This window comes from Procambarus clarkii, chromosome 79 (genome assembly GCF_040958095.1).
Source record: "Procambarus clarkii isolate CNS0578487 chromosome 79, FALCON_Pclarkii_2.0, whole genome shotgun sequence".
Taxonomy (NCBI): Eukaryota; Metazoa; Arthropoda; class Malacostraca; order Decapoda; family Cambaridae; genus Procambarus; species Procambarus clarkii.
The window spans coordinates 19,762,683-19,787,288 of NC_091228.1; the positions used below are offsets into that span (position 1 = coordinate 19,762,683).

General features: G+C 43.3%; 1 protein-coding gene across 2 annotated transcripts in view; it reads right to left on the minus strand.

The window, feature by feature from the left end:
• LOC123751953 (alpha-2-macroglobulin-like) overlaps positions 1–24,606 on the minus strand; it is a 193,965-nt gene that overhangs the window by 76,804 nt on the left and 92,555 nt on the right. For both annotated transcript variants that reach the window (XM_069314573.1, XM_069314572.1), the window contains exons 6-10: positions 15,822–15,918; positions 12,624–12,839; positions 8,551–8,694; positions 3,564–3,767; positions 1,949–2,128 (exon numbers count right to left, since the gene is read on the minus strand). In XM_069314573.1, coding sequence (XP_069170674.1) covers positions 1,949–2,128; positions 3,564–3,767; positions 8,551–8,694; positions 12,624–12,839; positions 15,822–15,918 — 841 coding nt within the window. The remainder of the gene's footprint in view (positions 1–1,948; positions 2,129–3,563; positions 3,768–8,550; positions 8,695–12,623; positions 12,840–15,821; positions 15,919–24,606) is intronic.

The following is a 24,606-nucleotide window of genomic DNA, read 5'->3' on the forward strand; positions in this document are numbered from 1 at the left end:
GGGGGTTGATATCACGCCAGACCTGTCCCCTGATGCTCATATCAAGAGGATAACAGCAGCAGCATATGCCAGGTTGGCTAACATAAGATCGGCCTTTAGAAACTTGTGTAAGGAATCTTTCAGAACATTATATACCACATATGTCAGACCAATCCTGGAGTATGCGGCACCAGCAAGGAGTCCATATCTAATCAAGCATAAGACTAAAATGGAAAAGGTTCAAAGGTTTGCCACCAGACTAGTACCCGAGCTGAGAGGTATGAGCTACGAGGAGAGACTACGGGAATTAAACCTCACTTCGTTGGAAGACAGAAGAGTTAGGGGGGACATGATCACCACATTCAAGATCCTCAAAGGAATTGACAGGGTTGATAAAGACAGGCTGTTTAACACAAGGGGCACACGCACTAGGGGACACAGGTGGAAACTGAGTGCCCAAATGAGCCACAGAGATATTAGAAAGAACTTTTTTAGTGTCAGAGTGGTTGACAAATGGAATGCATTAGGAAGTGATGTGGTGGAGGCTGACTCCATACACAGTTTCAAGTGTAGATATGATAGAGCCCAATAGGCTCAGGAACCTGTACACCTGTTGATTGACAGTTGAGAGGCGGGACCAAAGAGCCAGAGCTCAACCCCCGCAAGCACAACTAGGTGAGTACAACTAGGTGAGTACAATGTTAACAGAGCGCTTCGTCTCCCACAAACAACGCTCCTGCCATGTGTGTGTGTCAAATGTTCTGACAAAGAAGCAGCAGTAGATGTCACACTAATAATTTTATTTTTATAACATTTTAATATATAAAATACTATCTACATATACAGTAGTATTATTTCATAGCAATGACGTTTTATTTCTGTCTAGGCCGTCAACAGGCGGTCGGCAGTTCGCAGGTATAAAGAGGTTGAAGAACGCACCTTTAGAGCGCAGGCGGGAGAAATACATAATAATTTACACTTGTAAAATATCAGAGGGTCTGGTTCCAACTAATATTTTAATATTAATGTTTTCCCTCTAATATTATTATTTTCCCTCTAATAATATTATACCCTCGAATATTTTCTTCGAGAATTTTCTCGAAGTAAAACTAACTAATATCGGTAAGTCATATGAGCACAGACGTTGTGGTGTCCAGAGTAGGGATAGTGATTCCACAGAACCCTGCCCCACAGTTCCCAGAAATCAGGTAATTGAGCATTATTCTGAAACTTCGACATCCCTTGGTGAGTCTCTAGGGGAGTCCCGGTGAGTCCCTGGAGAGTCCCCTAAGAGGTCCCTCGGAGTCCCCTAGGAGGTCTCTGGGGGGTCCCCTAGGAGGTCCCTGGGGAGTCCCCAAGGAGATCCCTGGGGAGTCCCCTAGGAGGTCCCTGGGGAGTCCCCTAGGAGGTCCCTGGGGGAGTCCCCTAGGAGGACCCTGGGGAGTCCCTGGCTCCTAGGGAGGATGATAACAACGACGTCTAATGATGAACGCCAAGTGAGGCGCTCTACCAGACATAAAAATGCAAACTTCTGGACTCTTATTCAGAACACTGTATACAGCTGCTTGTGAGAAAGAATGTGGGTTACATCCAAAAATTTGGTTTGTAATGCACTTACACGTGCATTGGGTCTTCACTTTCATTGATGCACTGCGGCTTTGTGGTAAGTTTCTCCAAAAATGTAATGTATTTATGAAGAAATTCATGCACGTAATCTTTCTTATATATTCAAGAAATTTGCACGTAGAATGACAGTTCAGATAATCTTGAAGTTAAAGGTTTGGTTAATAAATAATGAAAGCTTAGTAAGAAAACTGCTAACAATCTCTCAAGGTTATTTGTGCATCCTTAAAGTGGGGAAGTTGAACGACTCGCAGCAGGCAAATGTTGCAAACGTCTATCATTATCTTAAACAAATTATCCTTTCTGAGTAGACTTACTAAAAAGCAAATATAATCCTTATACAGACCTTGACCTTGGGAGACGCAGTTGGAGGAATGTTGATATTGATGTTGACGACTCCCCTGATGGTGTTGGGGAGGGGAGGGGGGAGAGGCTCCACCAGGTGCTCCACACTGATGGGCAGTTCCCCGCTGGTCAGCTGGTACTCCTGGCTGCTCTGGTACTGGATCTTCCCGCGAGACACAACCTGAAGTAATAGTAGAGTGTTAGGCCCCGCTGGTCAGCTGGTGCTCCTGGCTGCCCTGGTACTGGACCTTCCCGCGAGACACAACCTGAAGTAATAGTAGAGTGTTAGACCCCGCTGGTCAGCTGGTACTCCTGGCTGCCCTGGTACTGGACCTTCCTGCGAGACACAACCTGAAGTAATAGTAGAGTGTTAGGCCCCGCTGGTCAGCTGGTACTCCTGGCTGCCCTGGTACTGGACCTTCCTGCGAGACACAACCTGAAGTAATAGTAGAGTGTTAGGCACCGCTGGTCAGCTGGTACTCCTGGCTGCCCTGGTACTGGACCTTCCCGCGAGACACAACCTGAAGTAATATTAGAGTTTTAGGCCCCGCTGGTCAGCTGGTACTCCTGGCTGCCCTGGTACTGGACCTTCCTGCGAGACACAACCTGAAGTAATAGTAGAGTGTTAGGCTCCGCTGGTCAGCTGGTACTCCTGGCTGCCCTGGTACTGGACCTTCCCGCGAGACACAACCTGACGCAAGTAAGTAGCTTCGTATGCAGGTCTAATGGTCAATGAGAATTTTAAGTTGTATATTTCATTAAACAACTTTTATATCTAACATTCATTAGAACTCTTCCAGCTAAACAATTGAGGATCCCGGGGTAAGCCCCAGCCAGGACAGAAATGGTTTGGTATGGTTCCTTTCACCTGATGACTCTGTTCACCTAGCAGTAAATAAGTATCTGGAAGTTAGGTAACTGTTGTGGGTTGCATCCTGGTGAGGGTCAGCAGGGTCAAAACCCCCCAACATGGGTGGTGAATATTGCCGGAAGAGAGGCGGACTTTTTATTAAGAAACAAACCAGTTCCTGCAAGGAGTGGATGGCCAACAGGCTGTAGTGGATATATGGGCCTGTGGCCTGCTACAAGGAAAAGCATGTTGGATGAAATTGTTTAAATAATTAATTAATAATTGTACATGATTAACAAAAATAAATATAATGTAGTTATACTAATTGTGTTATTTTTTCCCATTTTAAGTCAAGTGTATTCATGCCAAAAAAGTATATTTACCTCTGTATAACAATCCCCTCGAGCATATAACTTGCATGGCTGATTCATTCAGTTTTACTCATTTTCCTCTGCTAAGTAATTAAATTGATTTATGGTCACAATACTTATGAGTTCACATACTTTGTAATTACAGTAACATAAAAAATCACTTTAGGATCATGTACTATTACTAAAAGAGTAAAACTATATTACACAAATGTTGCCATTGAATCTTACGATACTCAGAGTTAATGAGATACTTTGCCACTAATAACCTATGGAGCTCAGATCTATTGTGCAGTGTTAATACTTAATTTATGATGATTACGAACAAACACGAAGGCATCAATTTCCTTGAGCATAACACATGTCAGGTAGACAGCGTTAAATTTCCTTACAATTACCTGGACAGTAAAGATGGCGGAGGTCTGGTCGGAGGCGGAGAAGAGGACTGGCAGGAGGTGGTCCTGGGCCTCTCCAGGCACACACTTGAGCTTGCCCTCCGGGGCGTGGATCAACAGCGACGAGTTAGAGGGAGAGAATGAGTGCTCCAGCATCTCCGAGAACTCCGACTGATACATATTCGCCCGGCAGTTCAGGGCCTTTATCTGAGGAGAGTTAAACACACTTTACCATATTACACAAAGATCACTAAATCATTTTGGAAAAGTCAAACCCAGTGTACTCAAGCTTGCTCTCACTTTATTGTGTTATCTGGTTAATTTCAGTAGGTTAACAAGCCTTAGGTAATTGCATGAAGCCTCGGAGGCCCACCCTTGCACGAAGCCTCCGAGGCCCACTCTCCGAGGCCCAGCCTTACCTAGCAAGAAGGAAACTCAGTCTGGCTGTCTACAAGGTGCAGGAGCAAGGGGAGGAAAGGTATCAGGGGAAAGCGCAACCCATTTTATTATGACTATATAACACTGGGAAGGGGTCAGCATAAGGATTTGGGATGGGATGGGAGGGTGTGGGGGGGGGGGGGGAAGAATGATGCCCAACCAACTTGGACGGTCGAGTGAGCTGCCTGAAAAAAATGGTAACCCCGAGGAAAACATCCCAGCGGCCACCCGTGATCGATGAACCTTGGTCAACCTATTGATTTCACTGCACCAACATCAAAGTAGTGAGTAACCCCCCATTTGGTTTGTAATGCACTTACACGTGCATTGGGTCTTCACTTTCTTCACAAAAAGCCGCAGAGTTCAGGGCAGACTTACACTCCCAGAATAAAGTATTACACGTCTCCAAGTACAACAAGCATATGCTTGGCACGAGACCACAGACAGTATTCAGCCGGGCTTTTTAACCACGAGCCAGACTGTCACGGGAGAACCTACGGGGTGTTCCGAGGCGCCACCAGCGGAGCCCGATGGAGCTCAGATCCCCCGATGGAGCCACACAGATCCCAGCACACAAAGTAGCTGATATACGAGGTGAGATATCCCCGGTAACCTAAACTTTTTGTGAAGTATTTTTTGGCTGAAAAGTAGGGACGTGGAGGGATGGAATCATTACACATTGATGACACTCGTCCCACACGCCGGAAAAAGACGTTAACGACAACGTTTTGGTCCGTCCACATCCTCATTTCTTTTCAGACGTGTGAGATGGACGTCAAATTTTCATACAGTTATTGTGATTTTTTGCATTAAATTATGAAGTTTATAAAGTCATCCTATTTAAGAGTGGAAGAAAATTACTTTTTGAGGTCTTTGGACCCTAAGATTATTTTTGCCATATTCTTTAAAGTTTTATTTGCTTGCTCTTATTTACTCTGGCTCTCATATGGATGTATAACAGTCTGGTACCCGCATTATAAAGGTAAACTCTACTTTAAGCTCTACAGAAAAAGCTGCAGATGGCAAGGAGGACGGCCATGAGTGTCCAGGAACTCCGAATAGCATACAGTACTCCTGGGCTGTGCATCTCTGCCAGTTCTTGCAGTCATTTGCAATAATCCAAACGTTTTGGAAACAAAACAGCAGTTGAGTACAACCTTGAACAGGTGGGCAGAAGGTTTGCCGGTGACCGAAGCTGCAATACCAAAAGCCAAGCTCTCATGGAAAGATCAACCGGCTATCAATAGTCAAACTCTCACATTCAGAGAACATATAGAACAGCACACAAGACGGTGAAAAGCGGTCTTAGAAACCTGGTACACAGTAACAACTACACTTTAAGAAAATGTTCCAAGAAACCGAGAGTGAATGGTAGCACACAACGAGCAACACAACTACCGTGAACCACCAGCACAGAAGTTACGACCATCACAACTACTGTGAACCACCAGCACAGAAGTAACGAGCAACACAACTACCGTGAACCACCGGCACAGAACTAACGAGGCAACACAACTACCGTGAACCACCAGCACAGAGGTAACGAGGCAACACAACTACCGTGAACCACCAGCACAGAGGTAACGAGCAACACAACTACCGTGAACCACCAGCACAGAGGTAACGAGCAACACAACTACCGTGAACCACCAGCACAGAGGTAACGAGCCAACACAACTACCGTGAACCACCAGCACCGAAGTAACGAGCAACACAACTACCGTGAACCACCAGCACCGAAGTAACGAGCAACACAACTACCGTGAACCACCAGCACCGAAGTAACAAGCAACACAACTACCGTGAACCACCAGCACAGAAGTAACGAGGCAACACAACTACCGTGAACCACCAGCACCGAAGTAACGAGGCAACACAACTACCGTGAACCACCAGCACAGAAGTAACGACCATCACAACTACCGTGAACCACCAGCACAGAAGTAACGAGCAACACAACTACCGTGAACCACCAGCACAGAAGTAACGAGCAACACAACTACCGTGAACCACCAGCACCGAAGTAACAAGCAACACAACTACCGTGAACCACCAGCACAGAAGTAACGAGCAACACAACTACCGTGAACCACCAGCACAGAAGTAACGAGGCAACACAACTACCGTGAACCACCAGCACAGAAGTAACGACCATCACAACTACCGTGAACCACCAGCACAGAAGTAACGAGCAACACAACTACCGTGAACCACCAGCACCGAAGTAACGACCATCACAACTACCGTGAACCACCAGCACAGAAGTAACGAGCAACACAACTAACGTGAACCACCAGCACCGAAGTAACGAGCAACACAACTACCGTGAACCACCAGCACCGAAGTAACGACCATCACAACTACCGTGAACCACCAGCACAGAAGTAACGAGCAACACAACTAACGTGAACCACCAGCACCGAAGTAACGAGCAACACAACTACCGTGAACCACCAGCACAGAGGTAACGAGGCAACACAACTACCGTGAACCACCGGCACAGAGGTAACGAGGCAACACAACTACCGTGAACCACCAGCACAGAGGTAACGAGGCAACACAACTACCGTGAACCACCAGCACAGAGGTAACGAGGCAACACAACTACCGTGAACCACCAGCACAGAGGTAACGAGCAACACAACTACCGTGAACCACCAGCACCGAAATAACGAGGCAACACAACTACCGTGAACTACCAGCACCGAAGTAACGAGCATCACAACTACCGTGAACCACCGGCACAGAAGTAACGAGCAACACAACTACCGTGAACCACCGGCACAGAAGTAACGAGCATCACAACTACCGTGAACCACCGGCACAGAAGTAACGAGGCAACACAACTACCGTGAACCACCAGCACAGAAGTAACGAGCAACACAACTAGCGTGAACCACCAGCACAGAAGTAACGAGGCAACACAACTACCGTGAACGACCGGCACAGAGGTAACGAGCACAAGCTCAGAAGTCAAGATTCAAATATGTGTCAACACAGAACTAACGAACACAGTAATATATGGGACTGCACAAGGCGTGTTGTCCCATGTGAGGCAGCTCTTATTTATGCTACACAACTCGTCCATTCATGTTTATATTCATTGATCCCACTTGTATTTTATTTATAAGTAATATCTTTTATAAATCAACAAATCCATTCCCAAACCTGTATTTACCCAGGCCTTTCCTGAATCTAAACGTCCAGTTTCTACCCATTGTTTCGTGCTTTACTTTGTCTTCCTATAAACTATGAGTTCCGTCCTCTCCCTTGTTCTTGCCAATCACTATACAGAGTATTTGAACCTCTTATTCTTCCCACTGTTGATACTCGTCCTTCTCCCTGGTTTGGCTATGTTGATGACAGTTTTGTTCTATGGGCTCATAACCGTCTTTTTCTAGCCTTTCCTCTCCTCTCTTAACAATCTGGCTCCTCCTATCAATTTCTAAGTATAATTGTAATCAAATTCCATCCTTCCTTTCCTAGACGTTCAAGTTCACAGCTCTGTGTCCGGTTTGTCTTTCTCTGTGTGCCCCAATCTTAAGTACAATGGTACATATATTTACTTCATTTCCTACCATCCACTTTGTCAAGAAAAGTGTCCTTGTCTCTCTTCCTCCACGTCCAACACATCAGTGACCTTCAGTTTTTTATTCTGAAATTTCTATTATTTACAAGTCTTTCTCTCGCCTTTTTTACCTTTTACATTTTATCAACTTTGCCTATTATCAAGCTAAAGGAAATTTCTTTCATCTTAAACATGTTGCAACACTAGTAGTACAGTCCACTACGGGCTCACCATAGCCCGTGCTACTTGGAACTTTTTGTTCCGAGTAGCAAATCTTTAACAACAACAAACTAGTAGTACTATGTTCTGCATTCCCTTCATATCTGAACTAAAAAAAAAATCACTAATACCCTCCGTCCTCTTGATGTAAAGCTCACCTGTCAACAAAAATTTAGTGTTGTTAAAAGTGCTTCAGACTTTTACTGTAAAGTTATGTTGAGAAACTGAACAACACTTGGAATTTATATTAGAAACTATAATAATAATTGTTTACTGACTAAACGTTATAATAATTATTGTTTAACGACTAAACGTTATACTAATAATTGTTTACTGACTAAACGTTATAATAATAATTCTTTACTACTAAACGTTATAATAATAATTCTTTACTACTAAACGTTATAATAATAATTGTTTACTGACTAAACGTTATAATAATAATTGTTTACTGACTAAACGTTATAATAATAATTGTTTACTGACTAAACGTTATAATAATAATTGTTTACTGACTAAACGTTATAATAATAATTGTTTACTGACTAAACGTTATAATAATAATTGTTTACTGACTAAACGTTATAATAATAATTGTTTACTGACTAAACGTTTTAATAATAATTGTTTACTGACTAAACGTTATAATAATAATTGTTTACTGACTAAACGTTATAATAATAATTGTTTACTGACTAAACGTTATAATAATAATTGTTTACTGACTAAACGTTATAATAATAATTAAGTCAAGAAGACACTTACGTAAACTCTGTTGGTGTTGTAGACTGGCAAGACTGTTGTGAAGAGACCATCTGGTGCTGTGGTCATGTTGGTGCAGCGACCAGCTGCACACACCTCCATGGGGACACCACCTGCCGGAGTGCCGTCTGGCTTCTCAGCCCTCACCTGCAACATGTTAAAGAAGTTCTGGAGGTTTAGATATTATGCAGACGAGGAGTCACAATAACGTGGTTGAAATATGTTGACCAAACCCCACACTAGAAAGTGAAGGGACGACGACGTTTCGGTCCATCCTGGACCATTCTCAAGTCGATTGTGAAGAGACCATCACAATCGACTTTACATATTAATTTTATTAAGTTAACAGTATCTTAGATGCCGTCACTGGCATCCCTGATGACTAGCTTAGTCCTGGAAGACTGTAGGTTGCCAGGACAGTGTTCTGCTGTATGGCTAAACACCATATATTTTTTTAAGTTTATATTTTACACGCGATAGATTATTTGGCTTTGGAATTGTAAACAAGTTGATACATGATGAGTCAGTAAGATCACAAAGTATCTAGGAAAATCGACACAGAACTTGAAGTAAGAGTTATCAAGTATATACAATAATTACCATCTCCTGTTGAGTTATCACAATGATCTGTATCTTAACGTAACATAATTAACAATTAATCCTTATCCTAGGTAAAATAACAGTGAATAATGGCTGATTGCTATGTAAGTATGTATGAAAAAGGCACCAAGTCTCGAAGACTGTTCTGCACGCCTGTGGGCTGAACAGTAAAACACTCCTGGATATTGTTCATGATGCAAATGTGCAAAAACAAAACAAAAAACAAGACGATTGAAGAAAACAAAATAAAATTTGCTATGGATTTTATCGAGGGACAAGACACACGAGGTACATTTGTAAACAAGATTTCCAATAATTTTTAAAACCAGCCTCGACAATAAGGCAGGTGTGTCCCATTAGTGTACACGAGTTATGAGTGTGATCGATATGCCACCTTACCTCAGCTGTTTCCTATCAGCTATGTTAGTAAGAGGAAGACTCTGGTTAAAGATCACATATAAGTGTACACAAATATGTGATAATGTTTGTATATTTGGGCAGCAGGCGTTACTTTAAGCATATTTGGTTAAATATGACCGCAATGTTGGCGTTGTTAATCTTAAGTTGCTAGTTTTTTTATGCTTCTAACTTATTTTCTCTTCATCAGTGCCAAGGAGAGCAATCTTAAGGAATTAATAAACAAGGAGCAATTTCGGATTAAATACACATGTGTAAGGGGATGAATTGAAGCCTTAGGTAATCTCCTTCGACGCCACTGTTGCCGCCTGCAACAGTGGCGTCGGAGGTGTATGGGGGCAATGAAACGTAGGGTAAGGAATAGGGGAATAAGGTAAGAGTAAGGGAAAAGGGGCAATCATATATTGGGTAAGGCGTTGTATAGGACTAGTACTCTCTGTGGGCGGTAAGAATCCGGTAGAGATGTGGTAGTTACCCCGTGATGTAGGTGAGTTCTGCGTCTAAGTGTTGCCAGGGAAGCGAAGTAGTTATTTAATATATTTATAAGTGATTTTTTCTCTCATTTTAGTATAGCTGCCAGGATTTGTCGTCGTCTTAGGTCAGTGGTCGACTCCAGAATTTTTGTATTGTCAACTAGCAAGTTCCTAGGGAGTGTTGTGTTATGTTCACTATGAATTGAACCCGAAGTAAGTAAGTAATTATCAAAAGAAGGCACCAGACATCCCGAGAAAGTCTCAACACCTGTCCCTCACGGATCACGTACCCGGCAGCCGGGACAAGGCTCCCCCCCCCCTGACCAGGGGGAACCGCAGGGGACGCAGGCACGGCATCGTCCCCGCCACCGGGCACAGGAGCCGAGGACCCCTGGCGCACATCCCTTCTCAGCACCATGACAAGATCCTGATCATCAGGGAAAACTTCGCACTACGGGGATGCAACAGCAATAGACACAGGAGGTGGGGGCACAGGAAGCAACTCGGAGCCCCTCACAGCCCCGTCACCGACGGCGGGGGACGCCGGAGCACCATACTTCACCTCCTCCCAAGGCTCACCACGATGGGGAGACACACTCTGAACCCGCTTCGATCATTTCGAGACAGGCCGCCGGTCGTTCGAGTTATCACTCCCATCTTCCTGCACCACAACAGAACTCTCCGGCAGGTGTGCTTGTAAAGCACGACCCCCGAGAACCACAGCTTTAACAACCGGGGCCACCGGACCACACACTGCAGGAGACAACCCCTCGCGGACAGCCAGAGCGGCAGGAGACACCGTATCCTGGAACATAGTAGGCAGATGCGGCTGAGACGGGGCGGGGTGAGGCAGCTGGGGCAGGGATGGTCGTGGCGGGGCCACACTAACCTCCACGTCAACACCCACATCTGCACCAAGACGAGCCGCAGGATCCGACACCGGAGCAGCAGACAGTAGGGAATCAACACACAAATCCCAGCACCCATTGACGGGTCCGAGGTCGACAACGGGAGAGAATCCTCCTCCCAGAAGAGGTTAATAGGGGTGACCCCGGTGGACCTCACACCCTGCAGCCTGGTGGCCCTGTAGGTCACACTTGAAACACATCTGGAGCTGGCCCGTATGAAACAAACATAGAGGGAAACGCAACAGCATGATGGAGGACAGTATATGATCTCTAAGGCGCATGGTGAGAGTGTGGGTCCACACGGGACCCGATTCTACCTCCCGGTGGGGACGGCGTTCATCCGCACATGAAGAACCCGCCAAAAACGGGCAAAGTACCGACGTAGAAGGTCCTCAAGGAACTCGAAGGGTGCCCCATGCACTGCCACATACATCGTCATAGGACAGCGATCAGAGAAAGTCACTGATCCACCATTGCCAAGAAGAGGGAAAGTGTCCCCATCATAGCACGTGACGAGATCACGGTAAACCACTGAGGAGCCAAACTTCACAATCGCACGTCCCCCAGCAAACAGCTACACACCACACACAGCCTCCAAAGAAACACGTAACATGTCCAAAATCACCAATTCTACTGCTTGGTAGGAAGTATTACTGGAAAATTCCAGGCCTGACGACAGGTGGCACAGGCTGCCAAATACTGCAGGCCGACACGGCCACTTTCAAGTCACGCCAGCAGCCTCACCAAGGCCCGCACATCATGCCGGGTTGTCAACAAACCCCACACCGGCCAACTAACAACTGGATAGGCAAAGAGAAGCGTCCTGCTCGCCACACCACCCAGCGCCGGACTGACGTGCTGTCAAACTGATCTCAAACGTTGTCGTTCTGGATTAAGTGATACTGTATGTCGTGTCTATGTTCACACTACGTACTGATATTCGTCATCCCAATGTTATCCCTGTGTCAACATTTCTTAATATTCTTTTGGTACTTGATAACTGAATTATTTAATTATCTATATTTATTGTGTTTAAGTTGATGTACAGTAATATTAACAGCTATTATTTATCTATTGCTCAGTCATTACATTAACTGGTTAGTATGAACGTGTCAGTCTATTATTCTTGTTGGCGGAGTTAATAGTTTAGGGTTATAATAGTTTCTGGTTAAAAATTGTAAATAATGACGTAAACGAGTTTTTTTGTTATACACGTGTGTGATCACATTTACACACACAGGTGACACGTCCAACAGTCTAGTCGTGTCCATCTCCCAGTAGCAACAGTCTTGTCGTGCCCATCTCCCAGTAGTAACAGTCTTGTCGTGTCCATCCCCCAGTAGCAACAGTCTTGTCGTGTCCATCCCCCAGTAGCAACAGTCTTGTCCTGTCCATCTCCCAGTAGTAACAGTCTTGTCATGCCCATCTCCCAGTAGTAACAGTCTTGTCGTGTCTATCCCCCAGTAGCAACAGTCTTGTCGTGTCCATCCTCCAGTAGCAACAGTCTTGTCGTGTCCATCCACCAGTAGCAACAATAGGCGGTGTTGAACGCCCAGAAGATGGAAATCAATGAACTATAAAATGTGTTGCACAGAAAGCCAAATCGACAATATTTAGTGAATAATAAAACATGAACATAAATTTGTTCTAACACATTTTTACAATTACAATTACCAACCTTGAGGGAGTAAGGAAGGTTCGGCTTCATGTAAGCGTCTTCGTAGATAGTTTTGAAGGTCACAGCGTGTCGGAAGATGGAGACTGAAGCGTCCTTTTTTATTTCCACTCCAGTACCTTCCTCAGTGACGATGGCCGAGGCCTTGAGACTGTACACGTCGCAGTGAATGATCCTCAGCTCCGATGCTTGCACCTCCACCTCCTTACACCCGGAGATCTGCAGTGAGAACCTTTCATGTATATTGTGTCGGTGTCTGGAGGAATACACCACTTATGACAGTATACCCCATTAATTTACGTAACCCATTAGTTTACATAACCCATTAGTTTATGTAACCCATTAGTTTATGTAACCCATTAGTTTATGTAACCCATTAGCTTATGTAACCCATTAGTTTACGTAACTCTTTAGTTTATGTAACCTATTAGTTTATGTAACCCATTACTTTACACAACCAATTAGTTTATATAACCCATTAGTTTACGAACCCATTAGTTTATGTAACCTATTAGTTTATGTAACCCATTAGTTTATGTAACTCATTAGTTTATATAAACCCATAAGTTTATGTAACCCATTAGTATATGTGAACGCATTTGTTTCTGTATCCCATTAGTTTATGTATCCCATTAGTTTATGTAAACCCCATTAGTTTATGTAACCCATTAGTTTACATAAACCCATAAGTTTATGTAGCCCATTAGTTTATGTGAACCCATTTGTTTCTGTAACCCATTAGTTTATGTAACCCATTAGGTTATGTAAACATATTAGTTTATGTAACCCATTAGTTTACGTAACCCATTAATTTTATATAAACCGATTAGTTTATGTGAACCCATTATATTCTGTAACACATTAGTTTATATAACCCATTAGTTTATGTAAACTCATTAGTTTATATAACCCATTAGTTTACATAAACACATTAGTTTACACAACCCATTACTATATGTAACCTATTAGTTTATGTAAACTATTAGTTTATGTAACCCATTAGTTTACATAGCCCATTGGTATATGTAACCCATTAGTTTATGTAAACCATTAGTTTATGTAACACATTAGTTTACATAGCCCATTAGTCTATCAAACCCATTAGTTTTTGTAACCCATTAGTTTATATAAACCCATCAGTTTATGTATCCCATTAGTTTACGTAAACCATTAGTTTATGTAACCCCGTTAGTTTAGCTTATGTAACCCATTACTTTATGTAAACCCAATAGTTTATAGAAACCATTAGTTTATGTAAACCATTAGTTTATGTAAACCATTAGTTTACTTAACCCATTAGTTTGTCACCCAATAGTTTATATAACCCATTAGTTTATGTAAAATCTTCAGCTTTTTCAAAGGATTAAGAATACTTGAAGGTGACCAATTGTGTGGAAATCACAGTAACACTGAGGTACTCACCGTAACACTGAGGTACTCACAGTAACACTGAGGTACTCACAGTAACACTGAGGTGCTCACAGTAACACTGAGGTACTCACAGTAACACTGAGGTACTCACAGTAACACTGAGGTACTCACAGTAACACTGAGGTATTCACAGTAACACTGAGGTACTCACAGTAAAACTGAGGTACTCCCAGTAACACTGAGGTACTCACAGTAACACTGAGGTACTCACAGTAACAATGAGGTACTCACGGTAACACTGAGGTACTCCCAGTAACACTGAGGTGCTTACAGTAACACTGAGGTACTCACGGTAACACTGAGGTACTCACAGTAACACTGAGGTACTCACAGTAACACTGAGGTACTCACAGTAACACTGAGGTACTCACGGTAACACAGAGCTACTCACAGTAACACTGAGGTACTCACGGTAACACTGAGGTACTCACAGTAACATTGAGGTACTCACAGTAACACTGAAGTACTCACAGTAACACTGAGGTACTGACGGTAACACTGAGGTACTCACCGTAACACTGAGGTACTCACCGTAACACTGAGGTACTCACGGTAACACTGAGGTACTCACAGTAACACTGAGGTACTCATAGTAACACTGAGGTACTCACAGTAACACTGAGGTACTCACCGTAACACTGAGGTACTCACAGTAACACTGAGGTACTCACAGTAACACTGAGGTACTCACAGTAACACTGAGGTACTCACAGTAACACTGAGGTACTCACAGTAACACTGAGGTACTCACCGTAACACTGAGGTACTCATCGTAACACTGAGGTACTCACGGTAACACTGGGGTACCACAGTAACACTGAGGTACTCACGGTAACACTGAGGTACTCACAGTAACACTGAGGTACTCACAGTAACACTGAGGTACTCACAGTAACACTGAGGTACTCACCGTAACACTGAGGTACTCACCGAAACACTGAGGTACTCACAGTAACACTGAGGTACTCACAGTAACACTGAGGTACTCACGGTAACACTGAGGTACTCACAGTAACACTGAGGTACTCACCGTAACACTGAGGTACTCACCGTAACACTGAGGTACTCACAGTAACACTGAGGTACTCACAGTAACACTGAGGTACTCACCATAACACTGAGGTACTCACCGTAACACTGAGGTACTCACAGTAACACTGAGGTACTCACGGTAACACTGAGTTACTCACCATAACACTGAGGTACTCACGGTAACACTGAGGTACTCACAGTAACACTGAGGTACTCACGGTAACACTGAGGTACTCACGGTAACACTGAGGTACTCACGGTAACACTGAGGTACTCACCGTAACACTGAGGTACTCACAGTAACACTGAGGTACTCACAGTAACACTGAGGTACTCACAGTAACACTGAGTTACTCACCGTAACACTGAGGTACTCACAGTAACACTGAGGTACTCACAGTAACACTGAGGTACTCACAGTAACACTGAGCTACTCACCGTAACACTGAGGTACTCACGGTAACACTGAGGTACTCACAGTAACACTGAGGTACTCACAGTAACACGGAGGTACTCACAGTAACACTGAGGTACTCACAGTAACACTGAGGTACTCACCGTAACACTGAGGTACTCACAGTAACACTGAGGTACTCACAGTAACACTGAGGTACTCACAGTAACACTGAGGTACTCACAGTAACACTGAGGTACTCACAGTAACACTGAGGTACTCACCGTAACACTGAGGTACTCACAGTAACACTGAGGTACTCACCGTAACACTGAGGTACTCACCGAAACGTTGTTGGTGAAGTCCACCTTGCACTTCCTTCTCTGGTTGTTGACCAGAGTCAGTGACAGGTTGCCCTTAACCGGTTGTCCGAAGGTGTAGCTGTAAACAACCATGACAGGTTAGACACGCACCAGGAGGCTCTCACGGACACATGCACAACAGTAAACAGACACGCACCAGGAGGCTCTCACGGACACGTGCACAACAGTAAACAGACACGCACCAGGAAGCTCTCACGGACACGTGCACAACAGTAAACAGACACGCACCAGGAGGCTCTCACGGACACGTGCACAACAGTAAACAGACACGCACCAGGAGGCTCTCACGGACACGTGCACAACAGTAAACAGACACGCACCAGGAGGCTCTCACGGACACGTGCATAGCGTGATGTCGTCTTGCACGGACATCAGTGACCACCATTAGTGCACTACACGTATTTCTACCATTTATATATACCCTTCAAAATATTCCCTGCAATATACATATACCCGGCAATATATATACCTTGCAATATATACCCTGCAATATAGGGTACATACCCTGCACAATATACCCTGCAATAAATACCCTGTAATAAATACCCTGCAATAAATACCCTGCAATATATACCCTGCAATATATACCCTGCAATATAGGGTACATACCCTGCAACAATATATACCCTGCAATAAATACCCTGCAATATATATATATATATATATATATATATATATATATATATATATATATATATATATATATATATATATATATATATGTATATATATATATATATATATATATATATATATATATATATATATATATATATATATATATATATATATATATATATATATATATATTAGTATATTTTGGTAGCAGTCTTTCCTGTAGACATATATTATTAAATATGACCGAAAAAGTAAGATTAATAATTCTAACACGAATTTTCTCAATCTTTCGTACATTACGCTTCACTGTTGGAGGTAAATCAAAAATCACTTCTCCAAAATTCATTTTTATTTCTAGTCTGACGCGACACGGGCGCGTTTCGTAAAACTTATTACATTTTCAAAGACTTCACAAATACACAACTGATTAGAACTTACGTCTCTCTGATATTATATCTACATTTGAGTGAGGTGGGAAGGGTGATGTGGCATTAACACAAGACAGAACAGGAGGGGATATTAATAGGGTATTAAAAGTATCAACACAAGACAGAACAGAAACAATGGGTATTGAATAGAAGTGTTTGTAGAAAGCCTATTGGTCCATATTTCTTGATGCTTCTATATTGGAGCGGAGTCTTGAGGTGGGTAGAATATAGTTGTGCAATAATTGGCTGTTGATTGCTGGTGTTGACTTCTTGATGTGTAGTGCCTCGCAAACGTCAAGCCGCCTGCTATCGCTGTATCTATCGATGATTTCTGTGTTGTTTACTAGGATTTCTCTGGCGATGGTTTGGTTGTGGGAAGAGATTATATGTTCCTTAATGGAGCCCTGTTGCTTATGCATCGTTAAACGCCTAGAAAGAGATGTTGTTGTCTTGCCTATATACTGGGTTTTTTGGAGCTTACAGTCCCCAAGTGGGCATTTGAAGGCATAGACGACGTTAGTCTCTTTTAAAGCGTTCTGTTTTGTGTCTGGAGAGTTTCTCATGAGTAGGCTGGCCGTTTTTCTGGTTTTATAGTAAATCGTCAGTTGTATCCTCTGATTTTTGTTTGTAGGGATAACGTTTCTATTAACAATATCTTTCAGGACCCTTTCCTCCGTTTTATGAGCTGTGGAAAAGAAGTTGCTGTAAAATAGTCTAATAGGGGGTATAGGTGTTGTGTTAGTTGTCTCTTCAGAGGAGACAACTCCTCTGAAGAGGAGTTGTCTGAAGACAAGAGGAGTTGTCTCTTCACCTATACCCCCTATTAGACTATTTTACAGGAACTTCTTTTCCACAGCTCATAAAACGGAGGAAAGGGTCCTGAAAGATATTGTTAATAGAAACGTTATCCCTACAAACAAAAATCAGAGGATACAACTGATGATTTACTATAAAACCAGAAAAACGGCCAGCCTACTCATGAGAAACTCTCCAGACACAAAACAGAACGCTTTAAAAGAGACTAACGTCGTCTATGCCTTCAAATGCCCACTTGGGGACTGTAAGCTCCAAAAAACCCAGTATATAGGCAAGACAACAACATCTCTTTCTAGGCGTTTAACGATGCATAAGCAACAGGGCTCCATTAAGGAACATATAATCTCTTCCCACAACCAAACCATCGCCAGAGAAATCCTAGTAAACAACACAGAAATCATCGATAGATACAGCGATAGCAGGCGGCTTGACGTTTGCGAGGCACTACACATCAAGAAGTCAACACCAGCAATCAACAGCCAATTATTGCACAACTATATTCTACCCACCTCAAGACTCCGCTCCAATATAGAAGCATCAAGAAATGTGGACCAATAGGCTTTCTACAAACACTTCTATTCAATACCCATTGTTTCTGTTCTGTCTTGTGTTGATACTTTTAATACCCTATTAATATCCCCTCCTGTTCTGTCTTGTGTTAATGCCACATCACCCTTCCCACCTCACTCAAATGTAGATATAATATCAGAGAGACGTAAGTTCTAATCAGTTGTGTATTTGTGAAGTCTTTGAAAATGTAATAAGTTTTACGAAACGCGCCCGTGTCGCGTCAGACTAGAAATAAAAATGAATTTTGGAGAAGTGATTTTTGATTTACCTCCAACAGTGAAGCGTAATGTACGAAAGATTGAGAAAATTCGTGTTAGAATTATTAATCTTACTTTTTCGGTCATATTTAATAATATATATATATATATATATATATATATATATATATATATATATATATATATATATATATATATATATATATATATATATGTCGTACCTAATAGCCAGAACGCACTTCTCAGCCTACTATTCAAGGCCCGATTTGCTTAATAAGCCAAGTTTTCATGAATTAATGTTTTTTCGTCTACCTAACCTACCTAACCTAACCTAACCTAGCTTTTTTTGGCTACCAAACCTAACCTTACCAATAAATATAGGTTAGGTTAGGTTAGGTAGGGTTGGTTAGGTTCGGTCATATATCTACGTTAATTTTAACTCCAATAAAAAAAAATTGACCTCATACATAGAGAAAAGGGTTGCTTTATCATTTCATAAGAAAAAAATTATAGTAAATATATAATTCAGGAAAACTTGGCTTATTAGGCAAATCGGGCCTTGAATAGTAGGCTGAGAAGTGAGTTCTGGCTACTAGGTACGACATATATATATATATATATATATATATATATATATATATATATATATATATATATATATATATATATATATATATATATATATATATATATATATATATATAACTTTAGAACACTTTCCCACCAGGAGACTCGAACCCTAGCCAGCACAGAAGCCTTCCAGCAACTGGCATAACAGGTACGCCTTAACCCGCTCCACCACCCGCTCAGACCCTTAAAAGAGATGGTAATTTCGGAGTATTTAAATACACCAAAGATCACCACCTCCCAAGAGCACTAGAGCAAGTGAGGGGTCATTTAGACGTTAATTTCATCAAGTCCCTGTTAATATGGGAAGACACAGTGTCTATGCTTAAGGCACAACTCTCCTAAACACGAGAGTGAAGTATAGAACTTTAGAACACTTTCCCACCAGGAGACTCGAACCCTAGCCAGCACAGAAGCCTTCCAGCAACTGGCATAACAGGTACGCCTTAACCCGCTCCACCACCCGCTCAGACCCTTAAAAGAGATGGTAATTTCGGAGTATTTAAATACACCAAAGATCACCACCTCCCAAGAGCACTAGAGCAAGTGAGGGGTCATTTAGACGTTAATTTCATCAAGTCCCTGTTAATATGGGAAGACACAGTGTCTATGCTTAAGGCACAACTCTCCTAAACACGAGAGTGAAGTATAGAACTTTAGAACACTTTCCCACCAGGAGACTCGAACCCTAGCCAGCACAGAAGCCTTCCAGCAACTGGCATAACAGGTACGCCTTAACCCGCTCCACCACCCGCTCAGACCCTTAAAAGAGATGGTAATTTCGGAGTATTTAAATACACCAAAGATCACCACCTCCCAAGAGCACTAGAGCAAGTGAGAGGTCATTTAGACGTTAATTTCATCAAGTCCCTGTTAATATGGGAAGACACAGTGTCTATGCTTAAGGCACAACTCTCCTAAACACGAGAGTGAAGTATAGAACTTTAGAACACTTTCCCACCAGGAGACTCGAACCCTAGCCAGCACAGAAGCCTTCCAGCAACTGGCATAACAGGTACGCCTTAACCCGCTCCACCACCCGCTCAGACCCTTAAAAGAGATGGTAATTTCGGAGTATTTAAATACACCAAAGATCACCACCTCCCAAGAGCACTAGAGCAAGTGAGGGGTCATTTAGACGTTAATTTCATCAAGTCCCTGTTAATATGGGAAGACACAGTGTCTATGCTTAAGGCACAACTCTCCTAAACACGAGAGTGAAGTATAGAACTTTAGAACACTTTCCCACCAGGAGACTCGAACCCTAGCCAGCACAGAAGCCTTCCAGCAACTGGCATAACAGGTACGCCTTAACCCGCTCCACCACCCGCTCAGACCCTTAAAAGAGATGGTAATTTCGGAGTATTTAAATACACCAAAGATCACCACCTCCCAAGAGCACTAGAGCAAGTGAGGGGTCATTTAGACGTTAATTTCATCAAGTCCCTGTTAATATGGGAAGACACAGTGTCTATGCTTAAGGCACAACTCTCCTAAACACGAGAGTGAAGTATAGAACTTTAGAACACTTTCCCACCAGGAGACTCGAACCCTAGCCAGCACAGAAGCCTTCCAGCAACTGGCATAACAGGTACGCCTTAACCCGCTCAGACCCTTAAAAGAGATGGTAATTTCGGAGTATTTAAATACACCAAAGATCACCACCTCCCAAGAGCACTAGAGCAAGTGAGGGGTCATTTAGACGTTAATTTCATCAAGTCCCTGTTAATATGGGAAGACACAGTGTCTATGCTTAAGGCACAACTCTCCTAAACACGAGAGTGAAGTATAGAACTTTAGAACACTTTCCCACCAGGAGACTCGAACCCTAGCCAGCACAGAAGCCTTCCAGCAACTGGCATAACAGGTACGCCTTAACCCGCTCCACCACCCGCTCAGACCCTTAAAAGAGATGGTAATTTCGGAATATTTAAATACACCAAAGATCACCACCTCCCAAGAGCACTAGAGCAAGTGAGGGGTCATTTAGACGTTAATTTCATCAAGTCCCTGTTAATATGGGAAGACACAGTGTCTATGCTTAAGGCACAACTCTCCTAAACACGAGAGTGAAGTATAGAAGTTTAGAACACTTTCCCACCAGGAGACTCGAACCCTAGCCAGCACAGAAGCCTTCCAGCAACTGGCATAACAGGTACGCCTTAACCCGCTCCACCACCCGCTCAGACCCTTAAAAGAGATGGTAATTTCGGAGTATTTAAATACACCAAAGATCACCAACTCCCAAGAGCACTAGAGCAAGTGAGGGGTCATTTAGACGTTAATTTCATCAAGTCCCTGTTAATATGGGAAGACACAGTGTCTATGCTTAAGGCACAACTCTCCTAAACACGAGAGTGAAGTATAGAAGTTTAGAACACTTTCCCACCAGGAGACTCGAACCCTAGCCAGCACAGAAGCCTTCCAGCAACTGGCATAACAGGTACGCCTTAACCCGCTCCACCACCCGCTCAGACCCTTAAAAGAGATGGTAATTTCGGAATATTTAAATACACCAAAGATCACCACCTCCCAAGAGCACTAGAGCAAGTGAGGGGTCATTTAGACGTTAATTTCATCAAGTCCCTGTTAATATGGGAAGACACAGTGTCTATGCTTAAGGCACAACTCTCCTAAACACGAGAGTGAAGTATAGAAGTTTAGAACACTTTCCCACCAGGAGACTCGAACCCTAGCCAGCACAGAAGCCTTCCAGCAACTGGCATAACAGGTACGCCTTAACCCGCTCCACCACCCGCTCAGACCCTTAAAAGAGATGGTAATTTCGGAGTATATATATATATATACTCCAAGGTGGTGATCTTTGGTGTATTTAAATACTCCGAAATTACCATCTCTTTTAAGGGTCTGAGCGGGTGGTGGAGCGGGTTAAGGCGTACCTGTTATGCCAGTTGCTGGAAGGCTTCTGTGCTGGCTAGGGTTCGAGTCTCCTGGTGGGAAAGTGTTCTAAAGTTCTATACTTCACTCTCGTGTTTAGGAGAGTTGTGCCTTAAGCATAGACACTGTGTCTTCCCATATTAACAGGGACTTGATGAAATTAACGTCTAAATGACCCCTCACTTGCTCTAGTGCTCTTGGGAGGTGGTGATCTTTGGTGTATTTAAATACTCCGAAATTACCATCTCTTTTAAGGGTCTGGGCGGGTGGTGGAGCGGGTTAAGGCGTACCTGTTATGCCAGTTGCTGGAAGGCTTCTGTGCTGGCTAGGGTTCGAGTCTCCTGGTGGGAAAGTGTTCTAAAGTTCTATACTTCACTCTCGTGTTTAGGAGAGTTGTGCCTTAAGCATAGACACTGTGTCTTCCCATATTAACAGGGACTTGATGAAATTAACGTCTAAATGACCCCTCACTTGCTGTAGTGCTCTTGGGAGGTGGTGATCTTTGCTGTATTTAAATACTCCGAAATTACCATCTCTTTTAAGGGTCTGAGTGGGTGGTGGAGCGGGTTAAGGCGTACCTGTTATGCCAGTTGCTGGAAGGCTTCTGTGCTGGCTAGGGTTCGAGTCTCCTGGTGGGAAAGTGTTCTAAAGTTCTATACTTCACTCTCGTGTTTAGGAGAGTTGAGCCTTAAGCATAGACACTGTGTCTTCCCATATTAACAGGGACTTGATGAAATTAACGTCTAAATGACCCCTCACTTGCTCTAGTGCTCTTGGGAGGTGGTGATCTTTGGTGTATTTAAATACTCCGAAATTACCATCTGTTTTAAGGGTCTGAGCGGGTGGTGGAGCGGGTTAAGGCGTACCTGTTATGCCAGTTGCTGGAAGGCTTCTGTGCTGGCTAGGGTTCGAGTCTCCTGGTGGGAAAGTGTTCTAAAGTTCTATATTTCACTCTCGTGTTTAGGAGAGTTGTGCCTTAAGCATAGACACTGTGTCTTCCCATATTAACAGGGACTTGATGAAATTAACGTCTAAATGACCAATCACTTGCTCTAGTGCTCTTGGGAGGTGGTGATCTTTGGTGTATTAAATACTCCGAAATTACCATCTCTTTTAAGGGTCTGAGTGGGTGGTGGAGCGGGTTAAGGCGTACCTGTTATGCCAGTTGCTGGAAGGCTTCTGTGCTGGCTAGGGTTCGAGTCTCCTGGTGGGAAAGTGTTCTAAAGTTCTATACTTCACTCTCGTGTTTAGGAGAGTTGTGCCTTAAGCATAGACACTGTGTCTTCCCATATTAACAGGGACTTGATGAAATTAACGTCTAAATGACCCCTCACTTGCTCTAGTGCTCTTGGGAGGTGGTGATCTTTGGTGTATTTAAATACTCCGAAATTACCATCTCTTTTAAGGGTCTGAGCGGGTGGTGGAGCGGGTTATGGCGTACCTGTCATGCCAGTTGCTGGAAGGCTTCTGTGCTGGCTAGGGTTTGAGTCTCCTGGTGGGAAAGTGTTCTAAAGTTCTATACTTCACTCTCGTGTTTAGGAGAGTTGTGCCTTAAGCATAGACACTGTGTCTTCCCATATTAACAGGGACTTGATGAAATTAACGTCTAAATGACCCCTCACTTGCTCTAGTGCTCTTGGGAGGTGGTGATCTTTGGTGTATTTAAATACTCCGAAATTACCATCTCTTTTAAGGGTCTGAGCGGGTGGTGGAGCGGGTTAAGGCGTACCTGTTATGCCAGTTGCTGGAAGGCTTCTGTGCTGGCTAGGGTTCGAGTCTCCTGGTGGGAAAGTGTTCTAAAGTTCTATACTTCACTCTCGTGATTAGGAGAGTTGTGCCTTAAGCATAGACACTGTGTCTTCCCATATTAACAGGGACTTGATGAAATTAACGTCTAAATGACCCCTCACTTGCTCTAGTGCTCTTGGGAGGTGGTGATCTTTGGTGTATTTAAATACTCCGAAATTACCATCTCTTTTAAGGGTCTGAGCAGGTGGTGGAGCGGGTTAAGGCGTACCTGTCATGCCAGTTGCTGGAAGGCTTCTGTGCTGGCTAGGGTTTGAGTCTCCTGGTGGGAAAGTGTTCTAAAGTTCTATACTTCACTCTCGTGTTTAGGAGAGTTGTGCCTTAAGCATAGACACTGTGTCTTCCCATATTAACAGGGACTTGATGAAATTAACGTCTAAATGACCCCTCACTTGCTCTAGTGCTCTTGGGAGGTGGTGATCTTTGGTGTATTTAAATACTCCGAAATTACCATCTCTTTTAAGGGTCTGAGCGGGTGGTGGAGCGGGTTAAGGCGTACCTGTTATGCCAGTTGCTGGAAGGCTTCTGTGCTGGCTAGGGTTCGAGTCTCCTGGTGGGAAAGTGTTCTAAAGTTCTATACTTCACTCTCGTGTTTAGGAGAGTTGTGCCTTAAGCATAGACACTGTGTCTTCCCATATTAACAGGGACTTGATGAAATTAACGTCTAAATGACCCCTCACTTGCTCTAGTGCTCTTGGGAGGTGGTGATCTTTGGTGTATTTAAATACTCCGAAATTACCATCTCTTTTAAGGGTCTGAGCGGGT